Here is a 16,585-nt window from a genome sequence, read left to right as displayed (position 1 = left end):
ATCATGTTGTCATTACTTTAGCTGTTATTTGGCTGTAAACCAAAGTATTGGACTTTTTGACCTGATGATGGCACTAAAGGAAAAGTCAGGGGATCAACCAGGTCAGTGGGCTTCATCCTCTGGAGACCATGAATGTTTGTACAAAATGTCATACATTTCTTGATTGTTTTAATCAAATCCCAAAATAATGAGCTCAAATAATGCTGTACAAATTGTTCTGATAAACCTGATGACAATTTCATCACTACAAGTTAATGATGCTGTTAACTTCACCTTAAGAAAAGCTGGAATGAAGCTACACATGTAAACTGCATGTGTTTAAGGTCAAATTAGCTTAAATTTATAGGTCATTACAAGACTTCCTTCCAGCCCCCAAGCAGGATGAAGATTCTTTACAAACAGACTGTATGACAGACACATGACCTAAAATTAATATATCTTAGTCATAAAGTACTCACCTGGGAATAAAGAGAGTAGATGGCCACGAGAGTCAAAGGAAGGCTGATACTAATGATTACGCGTGTTATCACATTTATAATATGTGATTCACCATAATAGGAGTTGTCAGTGGAATTATATTGGGATGTGACATTGCTGTTATTGTTTTCCATCTGTGAGGTGTTGATGTAGAAATCTTCTTCTTCTTCAGAGTGAAACCTGTTGTATGAGAGATCAGTTTATGGAAGTTTTTTAATATCTACATAACATTGTTAAGTGATATCACTAAAGTCTTGAGGTGCAAGTTCACACAAATACAGTGAATATTATAGCCACAAAAAAGGTGTCTTTGTTACATTTTCTCCTAATAATATTTCTTCAAGGCTGCAGCTAACAATTATTTTCATCGTTGATTAAGCTCTCGATTATTTTCCCAATTAATTGATTAATCGTTTAGTTTATAAAATGTCGTGTTTTATACACTGTGAAAAAATGGCTCTCAGAATTTCTTTGAGCCTGCGGGGATGTCTTCAGTTTCCTATTTTTTTCTGACCAACAATCTAAATCCTAAATATTTTTAATGTACTGTTGCATATGACAAAGAAAAGGAACAAATCATAACGTTTAAGATGCTGAAACCAGAGAATATTTGGTCTTTTTGCTTGAAGAATGATTGAAAAAATAATTTGATTATCAAAATGCCAATAAATATAATCGACTAATTGTCACAGTTCTATATTTCATCAAAAAAAATTCAGATAATACAACTCATTGTGATGTACTGTATATACATATTTTTACATGATGATGTGAGGTCATTACTACAGAATTTCATACAGTTCTTTCAGTAATTTAAGGTACAGAGACATTGGTCTAGGATGGTTTGTCTTCTGCACTTGACATCCCACCAGTTGAATAACTCTGTGCTCTCTGATTTTGGACAAGGAGGTTTGCATGTCTGACCAAACCATTTTATGAATCATCTGCATATTTTATATTTTGTTTACAGATTGGAGGAAACAACTGCAGGCTGTATGGAGATAGATTTGTTTCATAATGATTTGCGTGCAGATTGACAATCTGTCTGTAAATGCGTAATCTGTAAACACCTTCCACAAATACTAAAAATATTTTACAAATATAAAATGGATCTGCAAATACACAAACAAATTCCACAAATAATAATAAAAAAAAAAAATCTGTGAATACATTAAATTAATTTGCAAATAAATGAAAAGCATTTGTGAGTATCTTTTTAACATTTACAACTCTCCAACAGGCATTTGTGAATTCAGTTTTTATTTGTGGATCTCAGTTCTACGCGTGTGGATTTGCTTTTTATATACACGGACTTTTGAAACAAATTTTCCGCGGGTCCGAACGAAAATCGGATATATAATATAATATATAATAAAATACAACAGGCCTATAATAATATGATAAATTGTTTCTTCATTCTTCTTTATATATCTTATTTTATTTAATTCAAATCAGTGTAACTTTTTTGAATACTATTATGTTTTTAACTATTTTATCACCCTTTGTTTTGTCTTTGTTACACAAGTTTTACACATCAAAATTCAGCCTGGTCGCAGAATAAAACATTGTGATTGTACGTTTCTGCAAACCACAGAAACGTTGAATATCTACGTTTCAACACGTGAAATACGTAGCAAATTAACATTTCAACGAAACGTATCATATGAAAATGTCAACAAAACGTATTATATCAACATTTCCAAAATACGTATCATCTCAACATTTCTAAAGTGACGTAGTTCACATGCGATCTAAATGAGTTGATCTTTCCTATATAGGAGGAGGAGGGGTAGGTGGATGGTTAGTAAGTAAACCAATGTCCGCTTCCCGTTTCAACCGACAAAAGCGGGTGTTTTTAGCGAGACGTCAGGACATTTGCAGCCGTTTTTCAGGCGAGAAAACCGGCTTTTTGTAGTGAGACATCGGCCGTTTTGATTTTATTTTTAATTTTGATTTTAACCCAAACCACGATCTTTCCCTAACCCTAACCAAGTGCTCTTTGTGCCTAAACCTAACCAGACCTTAACCACAGCGTTGTCACACCATAAAACATCATTATTCAACTGGTAGAAATGTTAATATGCTACGTGATTCACGTGTTGAAACGCATATATACAACATTTCTGTGGTTTGCAGAAACGTTCAATGCCAACGTTTTCCTCTGGCAACTAGGTTGCAAAATTGCATTCAGGGGAAAAAATGCATATGAAATAAAACACAGTTGGTTTAACCACGGTATCCTGTACCTCTACAGTCCAAAGCTGTCTGCTTGTCACAGTTTGCATACTCATTATCATGACTGTTTGCAGTTATAGTGTCATTTTTACAATCTATACACACACAAGTGAGAAATAATGTCACAAAATGTACCTTGAAATTTGCAAGACCACACCTGGATGAGTTCCCTACACAGAGGTTGATGTTTGGTCGTCTGCATCCAAACAGTCTACAGTAAATATGGTGAGTGAAAGAACTGAAACACATTTGTAATTAACTGATCTCAGATCACATCACTCCCCATTTGGCCAGAACCACACAAAATATGTAACATCCTCAAAGATGTCACATACAGAGTTGTGATTTTATCTTCCTCTGAGAGTTTGAACTTTGTTGTGAAAGTAACTCAGAAAAATTTCAACATTTCAAATGAAAATATTAAACTCAGCTTTCATCACTTCCAGGAATAACTTTATTCTCATTCTTCTCTATTTCTACTCATCTTACTTTCCCACAGTTTTGTTTTTCAAAACACTGTTATCACAAGTCTTTCATATTATTTGGTTATGACACAGACAGATACTTGTATGTCTCGCAAGTCAAATTTGTACTGAAGGGAAGAGAGGGAGAAACTTACTGGTTGGACAGCAGTCAGCTGTCACTGTTTGCATTTTCATTTTCGTTTCTGTTTGCATCTCTTTTTTCCTTGTTTTGTATCACTACATTCACAGTTTTTATGTCCTACATTATTAGAGTGACACCATTATTGTCTCTACACTGGATGACAGTAAAACAAAATTTACTTTTGAAAGCTGCAGGATCCCAACCTGATTGTGTTCTCTACACCAAAGTTTAATGTTTTGTCCTCTGCAGCCACAGAATCTGCAATAATGTGATGAGTGTGAGTCACAGGAGGTTCCTCTACTTAGTATTCTAAAGAAGAGAGAAGTTGTACTTTGTGAAGATTGTTTTATTGGCATTCTTGCTATAAAGCATGCAGGAGCATTGAAAAAGCCATGAATATTAGGACAAAGGTTAGTCTCATTCACCTGGTAAATGTAAGTCCAATATTCACTCTCTTTTAGCTCTGTTTTTGTCATTAGGGATGTACATATTAATAATTCCTCAGTTACCAGGTTGTTCCTGATTCATTCCTTAGTAACTCTGCTAAATTTTGTGTACCGTATTGTAAAGTGTTGGTTAGAATTGGAAGAAACAACTGCAGGCTGACACATCTCCATTTCTAACAACACTAACACAGAATGTCTTCAATATAAATGTTATGACTGAACTTATATTACTCTTGTGAGTGTCACAATGTTAGAAATAGTCCACAACAGCAGAACAACTGGTGGATCTGTTTACAACATCTAAACAAACATTGTTTTAATAAAGAAGTTAGTCAGTAACTCTGAGAAAATTAGCATTGAGCTAAAAGAGACCCAAATAAACAAACAGATAATATGTCATGAGCAGGTGAGATATGGGCCCGTATTAATCAAACTACTCAGAATGACAAATGACGTTTTGTATGTAATTTATTATAATTTATATTTCTGATTTATATTTCTGATATCAGTTGTTAAAAATGTAAGCTATGGCTAATATGTATAAACATCAACATCAACATGATAAAATAATTTTAAAAAACACCATCAGCTACTCTATAGGTTCATTTTCATCATATCATCTTCTCCTGTCTTAAGTTATGTTGCTTAAGAACTTTTATAAGACAGATTTTACACACTAAACATCACTGTGGCAAAATTGTACCCAGTTTGGTTCAATATTGCACCAATACAACATTATGTTAACTTTACTCAGTAGCAATAGTGTCACACACAACAAGCTGAAACTGCTAAAAACTGTTATAAATGTTTTGGTTCTGATACAAAATGACATTCAAGATACACAGGTTATTAACAATAATTAACAAACCCTGACATGTAAGTTTAAAAAGAGTAGAGTAGAATGTGTACTGATACATTCACCATGTCTTACTAACACTATCCATATATTACTATTTAGAATAAATGTTATAAGTTTCATAAAGGACTGATAAACACAGATGTTGTTCATCATAACTTATGGGTGACATAGCATCTCTATACTGTTGCTAGTAGGAAACCTTTCATCAATAAACATATTATCACATCACAACCAACTCTTTTTAATAGCCTTAGCTGTTACCAAAGAGGCTGTTGAAGACATAACAGAAAGAACAACTTTTAATAAAAACCTCAGACAGTATTTTCTAGATATATGGACTCATGTCACTGACATGTCGGGACATTGCTGTTACCTTATTTTTCTCTTAATGATGCACATTAGCTGCCTGTTAATCTAAATCTTATTCTGAACAGATAACAACTTGTACTTGTATATGACTCACCTTTCCTGTTACAAACATGCCATTCACTTTCTCACTGTACAGACTGTGAAAAACATGTAGGGTTGAACTTTTCCATGTACCTCATTTGTACCTCACTTTGGATAAAAGTGTTTCCCACATGAATAAATGCAAATCTGAACGTAAACTACAAGAGATACTCAAACAAAACTGGTACAGATACAAGTCTTATCTCGTCCACTTTGGTCTACTGAGCAATATTTTATACAGTGTAATATTACAGAAGCTGGTCATAGGACAACTCACTCCATAACCTTTTAACCTATACATCTAATCAGTTATATGAAGGTATCATTCAGGCTGGATGGAAATATGTCATGTAGCTCATATTAGTCTGTTCTGCTTGTAGCTTTTTAGTTGTTGTTTTTTTTTCATATGAGCAGAGAATCAGAACTGTTTGATGCTCTAAATGAGTTTTTATCCTTCAAGTTATCCAAAACCTTTTCACTTCTGTCATTGCTATGCACATAAAGTGTGCAGAGTTGATGAAATTCAGTCACAGTAATGCCTAAAAAGTCAGAGAGAAAACTTTAAAATACAAGATTTCAGTTCCAAAGGTATCTGTGGACTAACCAAACAGGTATTTTGGGCTGGGGAGAGTAAAATGACAGATGTGTGCTCTGAATGGAGTTGAAATGACTCAGTACTTGTTTTTTAAACTGTTCTTTAATCACATATGATTAAATACATTACAACTACTATAATTTATCATCTTTTTTTGTACACTATACAACATATCAAGTAGTAACCTTAAGCTCTTAGCAATCACATGTTATATTCTGAAAATGCATGTTTTTCTTTATAAAGTGTTTCCCTGCAGAAAGCCAAAGTATTTAATTAAAGAGATTCTGGGAAATATGCCTTTGTTGGATCTCTGCTGTTGCAGTGTCAGCTGATTAGTGCAACAGTTGAACATGATTAAGTTATTTGAAAGAAAAAAAAAGAAAGCAAAATGCCTCCATGGTATCACACAGTAGAGTTGGGCTATTTTGTTGATTTGTCAGATTTAATTCATAGAGTTAGTCAAAAGCAAACATTCTCATTTTTGTCTAGAAACATGTTTTTATTGAATTTCCATGAAAATTTGTGATATAAGATTTTTATCAATATTGCCAAGCCATAGCATGCCATCCACAAACCCCCCTAAAATAAAACTTTAATAAAAAAGTAAATCATTTGTGGTTCAACTTTTTTGCACAAAAATACCGCCCCCCCCCCTTCCCAAACACCCAAATAATAAAGATACATTAGTCATATGTAGGAAAACAGTAACAAATTATAAGAGGCCCAAGAAAAAAAAGTCTATAGACTTGATATGATGATCTCCCTGTAGAAATAAGACGGAGTTGCAGCTATAATAACAGGGTGATCATGGTGTTGAACAGCTCAGTTGATCAACTAATAATATCTGGTTTGCTTCTTTAATTAAAGGGGACATAACAGGAACGGTTGCAGGTCTATATTTTTATTCTGGGGCTCTACTGGAATATTTTCTCATGACTTACAGTTCAAAAAATAACATATTAAAAAACTTATTTATCTTGTACTGGCCCTTTATGCAGCCCCTCAGTTCAGCCTCTGTGTGAAACAGGCCTTTGTAGCTCCTGTCTCTTTGAGGCCCCCTCCCACTGAGCCCACTCTGTTCTGATTGGCCAGCTTCAGGAAGCTCCCCCTTGGCAGACTTAAATTATGAATGTAAATGACAGAAAATCACAAAAAGCATGTTATGTTCCCTTCAAAGGATAATAATGATAGATATCAACTTCAAGCTAAAAAACATATAAAAACTTGTTCCCACTAACCACTTCTCTCACAATATAATCAAAACAATGATTTCTTTTCATCTACTTCTGATGGCCTTTGTTGTCATACAGCAAACACTTTATTTATTTCTTGTTTGCTAGTTTAAGTGCATTTTAGTGAACATTCAGACACATTACAGTTAACATCTGTTTTCTCTCTTTTCTTTCTCTGCCTGCATGGAGCTGACTGTGTACATGTTGTTGTCTTTCATACTGATGATCTGCTGTTATCATCACTGTCCATTCTGCAACAACACAGAGAGGCCAAAAGCTTGTCTATGGCCCCTTTCCTCATGAAAACATACAGAATCAAGTCTGCAAGAGGACTGAACTCAAGAAACATGAAAGTCAGGTTGCTGAAGGTATGATTATATCTGGCTTCTTCTACCAGGGACCAGATGATGTTGGGTAGAAACAGCAGCGTGTAGATGAGCAGCACCAGGACCAACATTCCCACAATTCGTCGTTTTTCATCAGAGGAGACCGAGATGGCAGCAGACAGCGATTTGAGGGTCCCACCCAGGAAGAATATGAGCAGTGGGAAAGGAACAAGGAGGAAGAAAGCGAAAATGGTTTCTGAAATCTTAAATTCAACCTGGAAATAGACAGGAAGGACATAAACAAGAGGAAGGGTCCAGACCACAACACAGACAACAAGAGAGATCTTGACGGTTCTTCTGACGTGGTACCACAGGGGCCATGCGATGACCAAATACCTGTAACACAAGATACACAGTCTACCATCAGATACAGAATATTCCTGACTTTGAGGAGCTTCAGATTTATATGGTAATATAATGGTCATACACATGGAAGTAGCTAAAAACATACAGAATAGACAGATAGCTACCTTTCCAGGGCGACACAGACCATGAAGCCAACACTGACCAGCACACTATGGTAGTAAATATAAAAGAGGATTTCATCGATCTTCCCGTCCTCAGGTTCTGCCTCCCAGATAATCATGCAGCAGAGCTGAATGATGTCAGAGATGAGGAGGTTGATGATGTAGATTGGAGCAACATTGTTATTTTGCACCTGCAAAAATTAATAATAAAAAATAATAAATAAATAATAGATAATAAAAAAAGCAGCTGGAAACTTTTTTTTTTTAAATTTTCTGGTGTTTTCATTTAGGATCTCTGTACAAAATGTGCAAAAATGCAAGTGGATTGAATTCTGCGTAGTGACATATATGTCATTTTGTTCTGCACAGCAATTGCAGTCAGAAACATTCATGCATTGGCCAATGTGTCATCAAATATGACACATTGGCCAATCAATGTTACAAGACTCAACAACAACAAGAGTCTACAGCTATGCTAACTGCTCTGTGAGGCTGCACAGGGTCGTTTTAGCTCCTGTCTCTTTGAGGCCCCCTCCCACTGAGCCCACTCTGTTCTGATTGGCCAGCTTCAGGAAGCTCCCCCTTGGCAGACTTAAATTATAAATGTAAATGACAGAAAATCACAAAAAGCATGCTATGTTCCCTTCAAAGGATAATAATGATAGATATCAACTTCAAGCTAAAAAACATATAAAAACATGTTCCCACTAACCACTTCTCTCACAATATAATCAAAACAATGATTTCTTTTCATCTACTTCTGATGGCCTTTGTTGTCATACAGCAAACACTTCATTTATTTTTTGTTTGCTAGTTTAAGTGCATTTTAGTGAACATTCAGACACATTACAGTTAACATCTGTTTTCTCTCTTTTCTTTCTCCCTCTTTCTCTGCCTGCATGGAGCTGACTGTGTACATGTTGTTGTCTTTCATACTGATGATCTGCTGTTATCATCACTGTCCATTCTGCAACAACACAGAGAGGCCAAAAGCTTGTCTATGGCCCCTTTCCTCATGAAAAAATACAGAATCAAGTCTGAAAGAGGACTGAATCTGAGAAGAATTAACCTCAGTTTGACGAGGGTATCATTATCTCTGACTTCTTCTATCAAGAGCACGATGATGTTGGGTAGAAACAGCAGTGTGTAGGTGAGCAGCACCAGGACCAACATTCCCACAATTCGTCGTTTTTCATCAGAGGAGACCGAGATGGCAGCAGACAGCGATTTGACGGTCCCACCCAGGAAGAATATGAGCAGTGGGAAAGGAACGAGGAAGAAGACATAGGAAATGGTTTTTGAAATCTTAAATTCAAACCAGAAATAGAGAGGAAGGACATAAACAAGAGGAAGGATCCAGACCACAACACAGACAACAAGAGAGATCTTGACGGTTCTTCTGAAGTGGTACCACAGTGGCCATGCGATGACCAAATACCTGAAACACAAGATACACAGTCTATCATCAGATACAGAATATTCCTGACTTTGAGGAGCTTCAGATTTATATGGTAATATGATGGTCATACACATGGAAGTAGCTAAAAACATACAGAATAGACAGATAGCTACCTTTCCAGGGTGATACAGACCATGAAGCCAACACTGATCATCAAACCAATGAGGTGAATATCAGAGAAGATTCGATAGATCTTCCAGTCAGATTTTGCCACTTCGACGATCATGCAGCAGAACTGAAAGATGTCAGAGATGAGGAGGTTGGTGATGTAGATTGGAGCAACGTGGTCATTTTTAAACTGCAAGAAAACAATGGTAGAAATAAACAAAGCAGCTGGAAACATTTTTTTTCTTTTACAGTTTTCTGGTGTTTTCATTTAGGATCTCTGTACAAAATGTGCAAAAATGCAAGTGGATGTAATACTGCGTGGTGACAAATATGTCATTTTGCTCTGCCCAGCAATTGCAGTCAGAAACATTCATGCATTGACTAATGTGTCATCAAATATGACACATTGGCCAATCAATGTTACAAGACTCAACAACAACAAGAGTCTACAGCTATGCTAACTGCTCTGTGAGGCTGTACTTAGGCACAGGGGTCCATTGAGCTAAATGCTAATATGCTCACAATGACATATTGATTGTCCTCATTGGGAAATTTGTTTCCACTGTGCATTATGTGTACCTCTAAAACATATAGTAGATAGATGTGTACACACACATACCTACCATGATTTCATGCAGACCAAAAAGACTAAAATATATAGTAATCTTGTGAGTAGTGGTTAATGGAATTTAAAACTGCTTTTTCTGTCTAAGTGTCTTTTATTTGTGACCAGATGGGAGGAGTAGAGTCAAAAATTGATTGCTGGGGTGTCCAGGGCCGCGTTAAATCTGCTTATTAGCACTAAACACAAAATACAGCTGAGGAGGATCACATTGCCACTAGTTTAGCTGGTATTTCGTTGTGTGAGAGAAAAAATGCTCGTTTGTGAAGGAGAGATGTTCAATGTTCAATTTATGGAAGTGTTCAACTTATGAGCTAAGTCTTTTAAATACAGTTTACCAATATGCTTTTTTATGATACCGTCAAGAGGCCCACAGGGTAAGACAAAGAAAAGGAAAACAATTCTATTTACCCAGTGAAGGTCTCTTTTGGTGTCCTGCCGACAATGCCAAATGTGATAGGGAAAGTCTTGTACTTGTTGAATAATTGTTCAAGAGACTCCACAGGCTCCAGTTGATGTTTACTTGAATATACGAAGTTTATTGAGAACAAATATCTGACGTCAGAGATGCCTTTGGCACAGTGTACACATGGATACGGTCATACCAAAAACTTAGCACAAACAGGAAAACTTCTTATAGAATTGCTCAGGTCATGCCACCAGGGAAGGGAGAAACAAGGACACTTGGTGTCAGAATGAACTCTAATTGGAAAACAATGTGGGGAGCTGTTGTTACCCATCCAAGGTGACCATCCTATCTCCCAGCCTGGTGCTGTGAACCTAAAACATCTCTTGTAAGAGACCTTGGAGGCCCAAGTCAGGCCCTGCAGAAGAGTTTCATTGATTGAAGTTCACTGGTTGAACACTTCCATAAATTAAACATTGAACATCTCTCCTTCAAAAATGAGCATTTTTTCTCCCACAGGTTTTAAACCAAAGTACTGATGATGGCACTAAAGGAAAAGTCAGGGGATCAATCAGGTCAGTGGAGACCATGAATGTCTGTACAAAATTTCATATATTTCTTGATTTGATTTAATCAAAGCCAAAAATAATGATCCCAAATTATGCTGTACAAATTGTTCTGACAAACTTGATGACAATTTATATTCTACAAGTGAAGGATGCTGTTAACCTGGAATGAAGCTACCAGGGATGTGCAGAGAGCCCAGTATTTGTATTTGTATCTATATTTATTGAGGCAGCAAAATTATTTATGTTTGTGTTTGTATTTGAATAAAAGTGGAAATAGGTGTAAAAATCCCATCTGAAATATTATTGTTTATTTTTATTTAGCTTTAAATTTTAGGATATTAAAGTGTTAAAGTGTTTGTGAATAAACTATCTTAAGAAGGAGGTCGCCACACCAGGTCTTGAACTTGAGTCTCTCAGATCATAGACGACTGTGTTGACTACTGAGCTAAAACAAACACATTGCAAATGTGCAGTCAGACCTCTACTTATTTATACACCCATAACACAGAGACACAGAGCATGGCGTGTAACGTGTAGAGAAGAACTTGAAAGGTGATTCTTGCTTTGCACTTTTCATTTATTGCCTATTTTTTACAACCTAACTTTGTGGAAAGGAGAAGGGGAACAACAGGACTTTGCTTGTGTCAGTAACTCAGCCTTATCTCTTGGGGAACACCCCCAACTCCGGGAGTGATGTCCAAATGGAAAAAAAGGAAATGTGCTTCATGTAGCAGGTGGATGTAACTCCCCTTGTTGAGACCTGCTGATAGATGTAACAGTGCAGCAGAGGAGAGAGACTGAGATAGAGATGTAACTGACCTGTGAGCTGGTATTTGACATGTTGTTGTTTTTTTTCTTCCAGAAAACAAATAATTCTTAAAATATTTGTATAAAAACAACTATTTGTGCTTTGTTGAATAACGTATTTGTATTGGGGCACACCCCTGGAAACTACACATGTAAACTGCATGTGTTTAAGGTCAAATTAGCTTAAATTTATAGGTCATTACAAGACTTATCAGCCCCCAAGCAGGATGAAGATTCTTTACAGACAGACTGTATGACAGACACATGACCTAAAATTAATATATCTTAGTCATAAAGTACTCACCTGGGAATAAAGAGAGTAGATGGCCACTAGAGTCAAAGGAAGGCTGATACTAATGATTACGCATGTCATCACATATATAATATGTGGTTCACCATAATAGGAGTTGTCAGTGGAATTATATTGGGATGTGACATTGCTGTAATCATTGCTTTCCATCTGTGAGGTGGTGTTGATGTAGAAATCTTCTTCAGAGTGAAACCTGTTGTATGAGAGATCAGGTTATGGAAGTTTTTTAATATCCACATAACATTGTGAAGTGACATCACTAAAGTCTTGAAGTCCAAGTTGACACAAATACAGTGTATATTATAGCCACAACAAAAGGTGTCTTTGTTACATTTTCTCCTAATTATATTTCTTCAAGGCTGCAACTAACAATTATTTTCATCACCAACTAAGCTGCTGATTATTTTCTTGATTAATCGTTAAAATGTAGTTGTCCTCATTATATTATAAAATGTAGTTTTGTATACACTGTGAAAAAATTGTAGTCACAATTTCTTTGAGCCTGCGGGGATGTCTTCAGTTTGCTATTTTTTTCTGACCAACAATCCAAAGCCTGAAGATTTTTAATGTACTGTTGCATATGACAAAGAAAAGGAGCAAATCATAATGTTTAAGAAGTTGAAACCAGAGAATATTTGGCCTTTTTGCTTGAAGAATGATTGAAACAATAATTTGAAAAAATTAGCAATAAAGTAGAAATGAGAATAATCGACTAATCATTGAAGTTCTATATTTCATCAAAAATAATTTTTCAGATAATACAAGTCCTGGTGATGTATATAAATATTTTTACATGATGATGTGAGGTCATTAATGCAGAATTTCATACAGTTCTTTCAGTAATTTAAGGTACAGAGACATTGGTCTAGGATGTTTTGTCTTCTGCACTTGACATCCCACCAGTTGAATAACTCTGTGCTCTCTGATTTTGGACAAGGAGGTTTGTATGTCTGACCAAACCATTTTATGAATCATCTGCATATTTTATATTTTGTTTACAGATTGTGCAATCTGACTATGTTTTGGAGTGAAAATAAATTAGAGGAAACAACTGCAGGCTGGTACATTCACCATGTTTACCAACACTAACATACTGGTCATCCCTGTAGCGTACTGGTTAAGACTCATACCACAAAACTGGTAAATTGTCATCCCCATCTCTCTCTCCTCATTTCCTGTCTGACTCTACTGTCTCCTCTCAATAAAGGCTAGAGTGTACGAAATCACCAAAAATAAACAACAAACAAACAAAACAAACAAACAAGTAAAAAAACTGGGATGGAATCATTAATTGACTTTAACCTATCTTGGGTTGTATAACTCTATCCCTCTGTTAGACTTTTGATCAATAACATATCGTCACAGCACAGGAAACTCTTTCATATCTCAGCTGTCATCAAAACTGCAAATATCACTATAAATACCTCTATGTGGATCAATGTTGGCTCAGAACATACAGTAAATACAAGAAATACAGAAATATAATAAAGAACATTTGTTTCTTCATTCTTCTTTATTCAGCTCATTTTATTTAATTCAAACTAGTGTAAAGTTTTGAGTGTTATTATCTTTTTAGCTAATTTCTCACCCTTTGTTTTGTCTTTGTTACACAAATTAGTTTAACCACAGTATTCTATATGCCTGCAGTCCATACTGTAGGCATATAGAATATGATATAGAATGAGTGCATACTCATTATCATGACTGTTTGCAGTTCCAATATCATTTTTACATTCTCTAAACACATAAGTGAAAAATAATATTACAAAATTTACCTCGAAAATTGTAAGAACACAACTGGATGAGTTCCCTACACCAAGTTTGATGTTTGGTCCTCTGCATCCAAACAGTCTACAGTAAATATGGTGAGTGATAACATGCAGTAGGTTCCTGATAATCTACACCTGCTTCTATGGAAGAGAGGAAAAAGTAGACAGTCATGAATATGTAAAGTACATCAGTACAATGAGCAGGAACAAAGCAGGATGAAATAGGCTGGCATAGGCAATATAGGCAAAAGCCAGGAGCTCCAGGGTAGTGTAGGGGTGACCAACAACGCTGTAAAAATAAATAATTGACAAATGACAAATAAAAAAACATACAAAACAACAGACAAACGCACCCTCTGTGTTTTCAGTTGTGTTCATTTGCATTACCACCATCTGAGATCAACGCACTGAAAGCAGGGGTACGCTTTAAACAAACAATAGTTTGTGCAGTGTGTCAAGGTCTTTATACCTGTTCTAAACAAACACACTCAAACTTTGGTGAAAAACTGGGGGGGCGGGCAATATCGTAACCTTTGTATCTCACACAGGCTCCACCTTATACTGGTCTCTATGAGTACATTAGGTGGAGCCCAATGAATGTTCATAAGACTGCTTCAATGAACCTGACGGGCTATAAGTTAGTCACCACGGACCTCTTACTATTTTATAATCCCAGCCACTAAGCGGACCACAGCTTACCTGCCTGCCTGTAGGCTTAATAAAGGCGGAGAAGGGAAGGAAGTCTAGAGAGATGAGAACTCCAGCAACATTTGTAGTATGAAGAACATCTTTATAAGTTGACCAACGCATTTCGGCTTGTGGCCTTCATCAGGGTCATCATAAAACACCTTACAAACAACATTTAAATAAAGTAAGTTGGGTGTGAAAAAAGGTTAAAAAAAAGTTTAAAAAAATATAAAAGACAACCAATCGTTGTCCAAGATTAACAGAGGCAAGGGGAGTGTCCAAGAGGGGACATGGGTAACACCATATTTGGTCCATTAAATAGAAAGGTGCAACTAGGGGGTGGTACTTGGGTTTTTGTTAATCCAAAAATGTGCCTATTAGATATGGCATACATTAGAAACACTTTGATTAGGATAATAACAATAATAATAATAGTAGTAATACCAAGGATAAAAGGCTTTATAAAGTGCTGTGTATAGAGAGAGCAGAAAGATGCATAACACAACAATATAAATTGATAAAAAATAATAAAAAGTAATAAAAAAATCATAATACATCATTAAAAAATTTCATCATTAAAAATATATCATAAAATCACTACAAAACCACATAAATGAGAGGTATTAAAAAAACACTACAGAAACTCATTAACTGAGAAATCTTCATTCATGCCCCCCAGAGATAAACTCTGGAAATAGAAAATCCAAAATGCTTCTCTCTTTTTCCTAAGAAAACTAACATTACCACCTCTTGGGCTGAGCTTAATCACTTCTATGCCTGTGAAAAATAAAGATGAGATGTGATGTTGCTTTTCATTGAAATGTCTTGAAACACGGCTTGTTGCATCCTTTCTCTTAATAGAGCTCCTGTGTTCAGTGATACGCTCTTGAAAAGAACGAGATGTCTCACCAAGAGCTATTAAGACAGGTAAAAAGAGAATTACTTAATTCACATAAAGTCAATGCAAAGTTTTGCCTGGGGCAGCACAAATTGATGCAAATATGCATCTGTGCCAGTTGAAAATGACTCAACTTGAGCAAAACATTCATGGGGCTCTGCTTTATAACCGTACAGAGACGAGATAAGGAGAGAGAGAGACTGGAGGGAAATAACAGAAAGAACCAGAGTTTCTGTGAGTTATAAGGTCAGTAAGAAGCTGAACTGAACACAAACACACAGACACAGTCGGTTCGTCTTCTAACGTGCTGTTTGTTGTTGGCTGTTTGTGGAGAATAAATACAAACAGTATAGCAGTCAAATTCGCTTCATTCTGTCTGAACACACCATCAGCAGACAGGGTTGAATTGTTCATTGTTGAAGATAAAATAGGAAGATACAGTTCCTCTAATGGCCGATAGATATCGACTTCAAGAAAAAACAGACAATTCTCTCAACATAGTAAATACTTTTATTTTCCACATGATGTCTAGTTCTTAGTAGCTAATTTCACTCTTTTTAGTGCGTCTTTAGCTGTGATTTTAACTTTGTTTTTGTCATTGTTTGATTGACAGGTATCTTAACCTATCACGGTCAGCTGTGGTCATTTAAAAAACTTAAAAACTACCTTTTGATTAAAAATGATTTATATACATTATTTACTTATTTATTCGCTTATTTTATTGTATTCATGTTGTAAACATTTGATTTGATTTGATTTTTTTATTATATTATTATTTTTCCCCTCTTGTCTTTGTATTTTTATCTATTTTATAAGTTTTTAAGTTTTTTTAAACTAGTCTTTGTTTCACTCTTTTTTTATTATTATAGTTTTTAAATAAATTTTATTTTATTATTTTTTCATATTTTTTTATTTTACTGTTTGCTGTTTACATGTGTTCTGTCTTATTATTGGCTTGTCAGTCATCTGTAAAGCACTTTGAATTGCACTAACCTGAATGAAAGGTAGTACAGTACACAAATAAAGTTTGACTGATTGATTGATTGATTGACTGATTGATTGTCACATGCCAAAAGAAGACCTACAATAGTTTTATTAAACTTGGTGGACTGTTGGTGATGTTTTGAATTGTTTATTGAAATGAAGTCACTGATTACATTCCACTGTCAACATCAGATTAATGCTAAATGAATGCTA

At 35.5% G+C, this 16,585-nt stretch overlaps 3 protein-coding genes across 8 annotated transcripts in view; all 3 read right to left on the bottom strand.

Moving 5' to 3' along the window:
- LOC137197450 (ovarian cancer G-protein coupled receptor 1-like) overlaps positions 1 to 16,585 on the bottom strand; it is a 92,495-nt gene that overhangs the window by 32,509 nt on the left and 43,401 nt on the right. The gene's annotated exons all lie outside the window — the stretch shown is intronic.
- LOC137197453 (G-protein coupled receptor 4-like) lies at positions 6,389 to 12,295 on the bottom strand. Its single transcript, XM_067610868.1, has 3 exons — positions 12,029 to 12,295; positions 7,757 to 7,944; positions 6,389 to 7,622 (listed from the first exon to the last, which is right to left on the bottom strand). The coding sequence occupies exons 1-3, from the start codon at positions 12,182 to 12,184 to the stop codon at positions 7,115 to 7,117; spliced, it is 852 nt and encodes a 283-aa protein (XP_067466969.1). The 5' UTR covers positions 12,185 to 12,295; the 3' UTR covers positions 6,389 to 7,114.
- Positions 8,292 to 9,315, bottom strand: LOC137197455 (proteinase-activated receptor 3-like). The gene has a single exon (XM_067610870.1). The coding sequence runs from the start codon at positions 9,302 to 9,304 to the stop codon at positions 8,684 to 8,686; it is 621 nt and encodes a 206-aa protein (XP_067466971.1). The 5' UTR covers positions 9,305 to 9,315; the 3' UTR covers positions 8,292 to 8,683.

Source organism: Thunnus thynnus, chromosome 14 (genome assembly GCF_963924715.1).
Source record: "Thunnus thynnus chromosome 14, fThuThy2.1, whole genome shotgun sequence".
In the NCBI taxonomy this organism is placed as follows: Eukaryota; Metazoa; Chordata; class Actinopteri; order Scombriformes; family Scombridae; genus Thunnus; species Thunnus thynnus.
This window is presented reverse-complemented; position numbering and strand designations above follow the sequence as displayed.

Coding starts and splice junctions, on each gene's coding strand:
- LOC137197455 (XM_067610870.1), bottom strand. CDS start 9,304: ATGTTTTTAGCTACTTCCATGTGTATGACCATCATATTACCATATAAA.
- LOC137197453 (XM_067610868.1), bottom strand. CDS start 12,184: ATGGAAAGCAATGATTACAGCAATGTCACATCCCAATATAATTCCACT. Junction 7,945..12,028: donor TCTACTCTCTTTATTCCCAG/GTGAGTACTTTA, acceptor TAATTTTTGCAG/GTGCAAAATAACAATGTTGC. Junction 7,623..7,756: donor GTCTGTGTCGCCCTGGAAAG/GTAGCTATCTGT, acceptor CTTGTGTTACAG/GTATTTGGTCATCGCATGGC.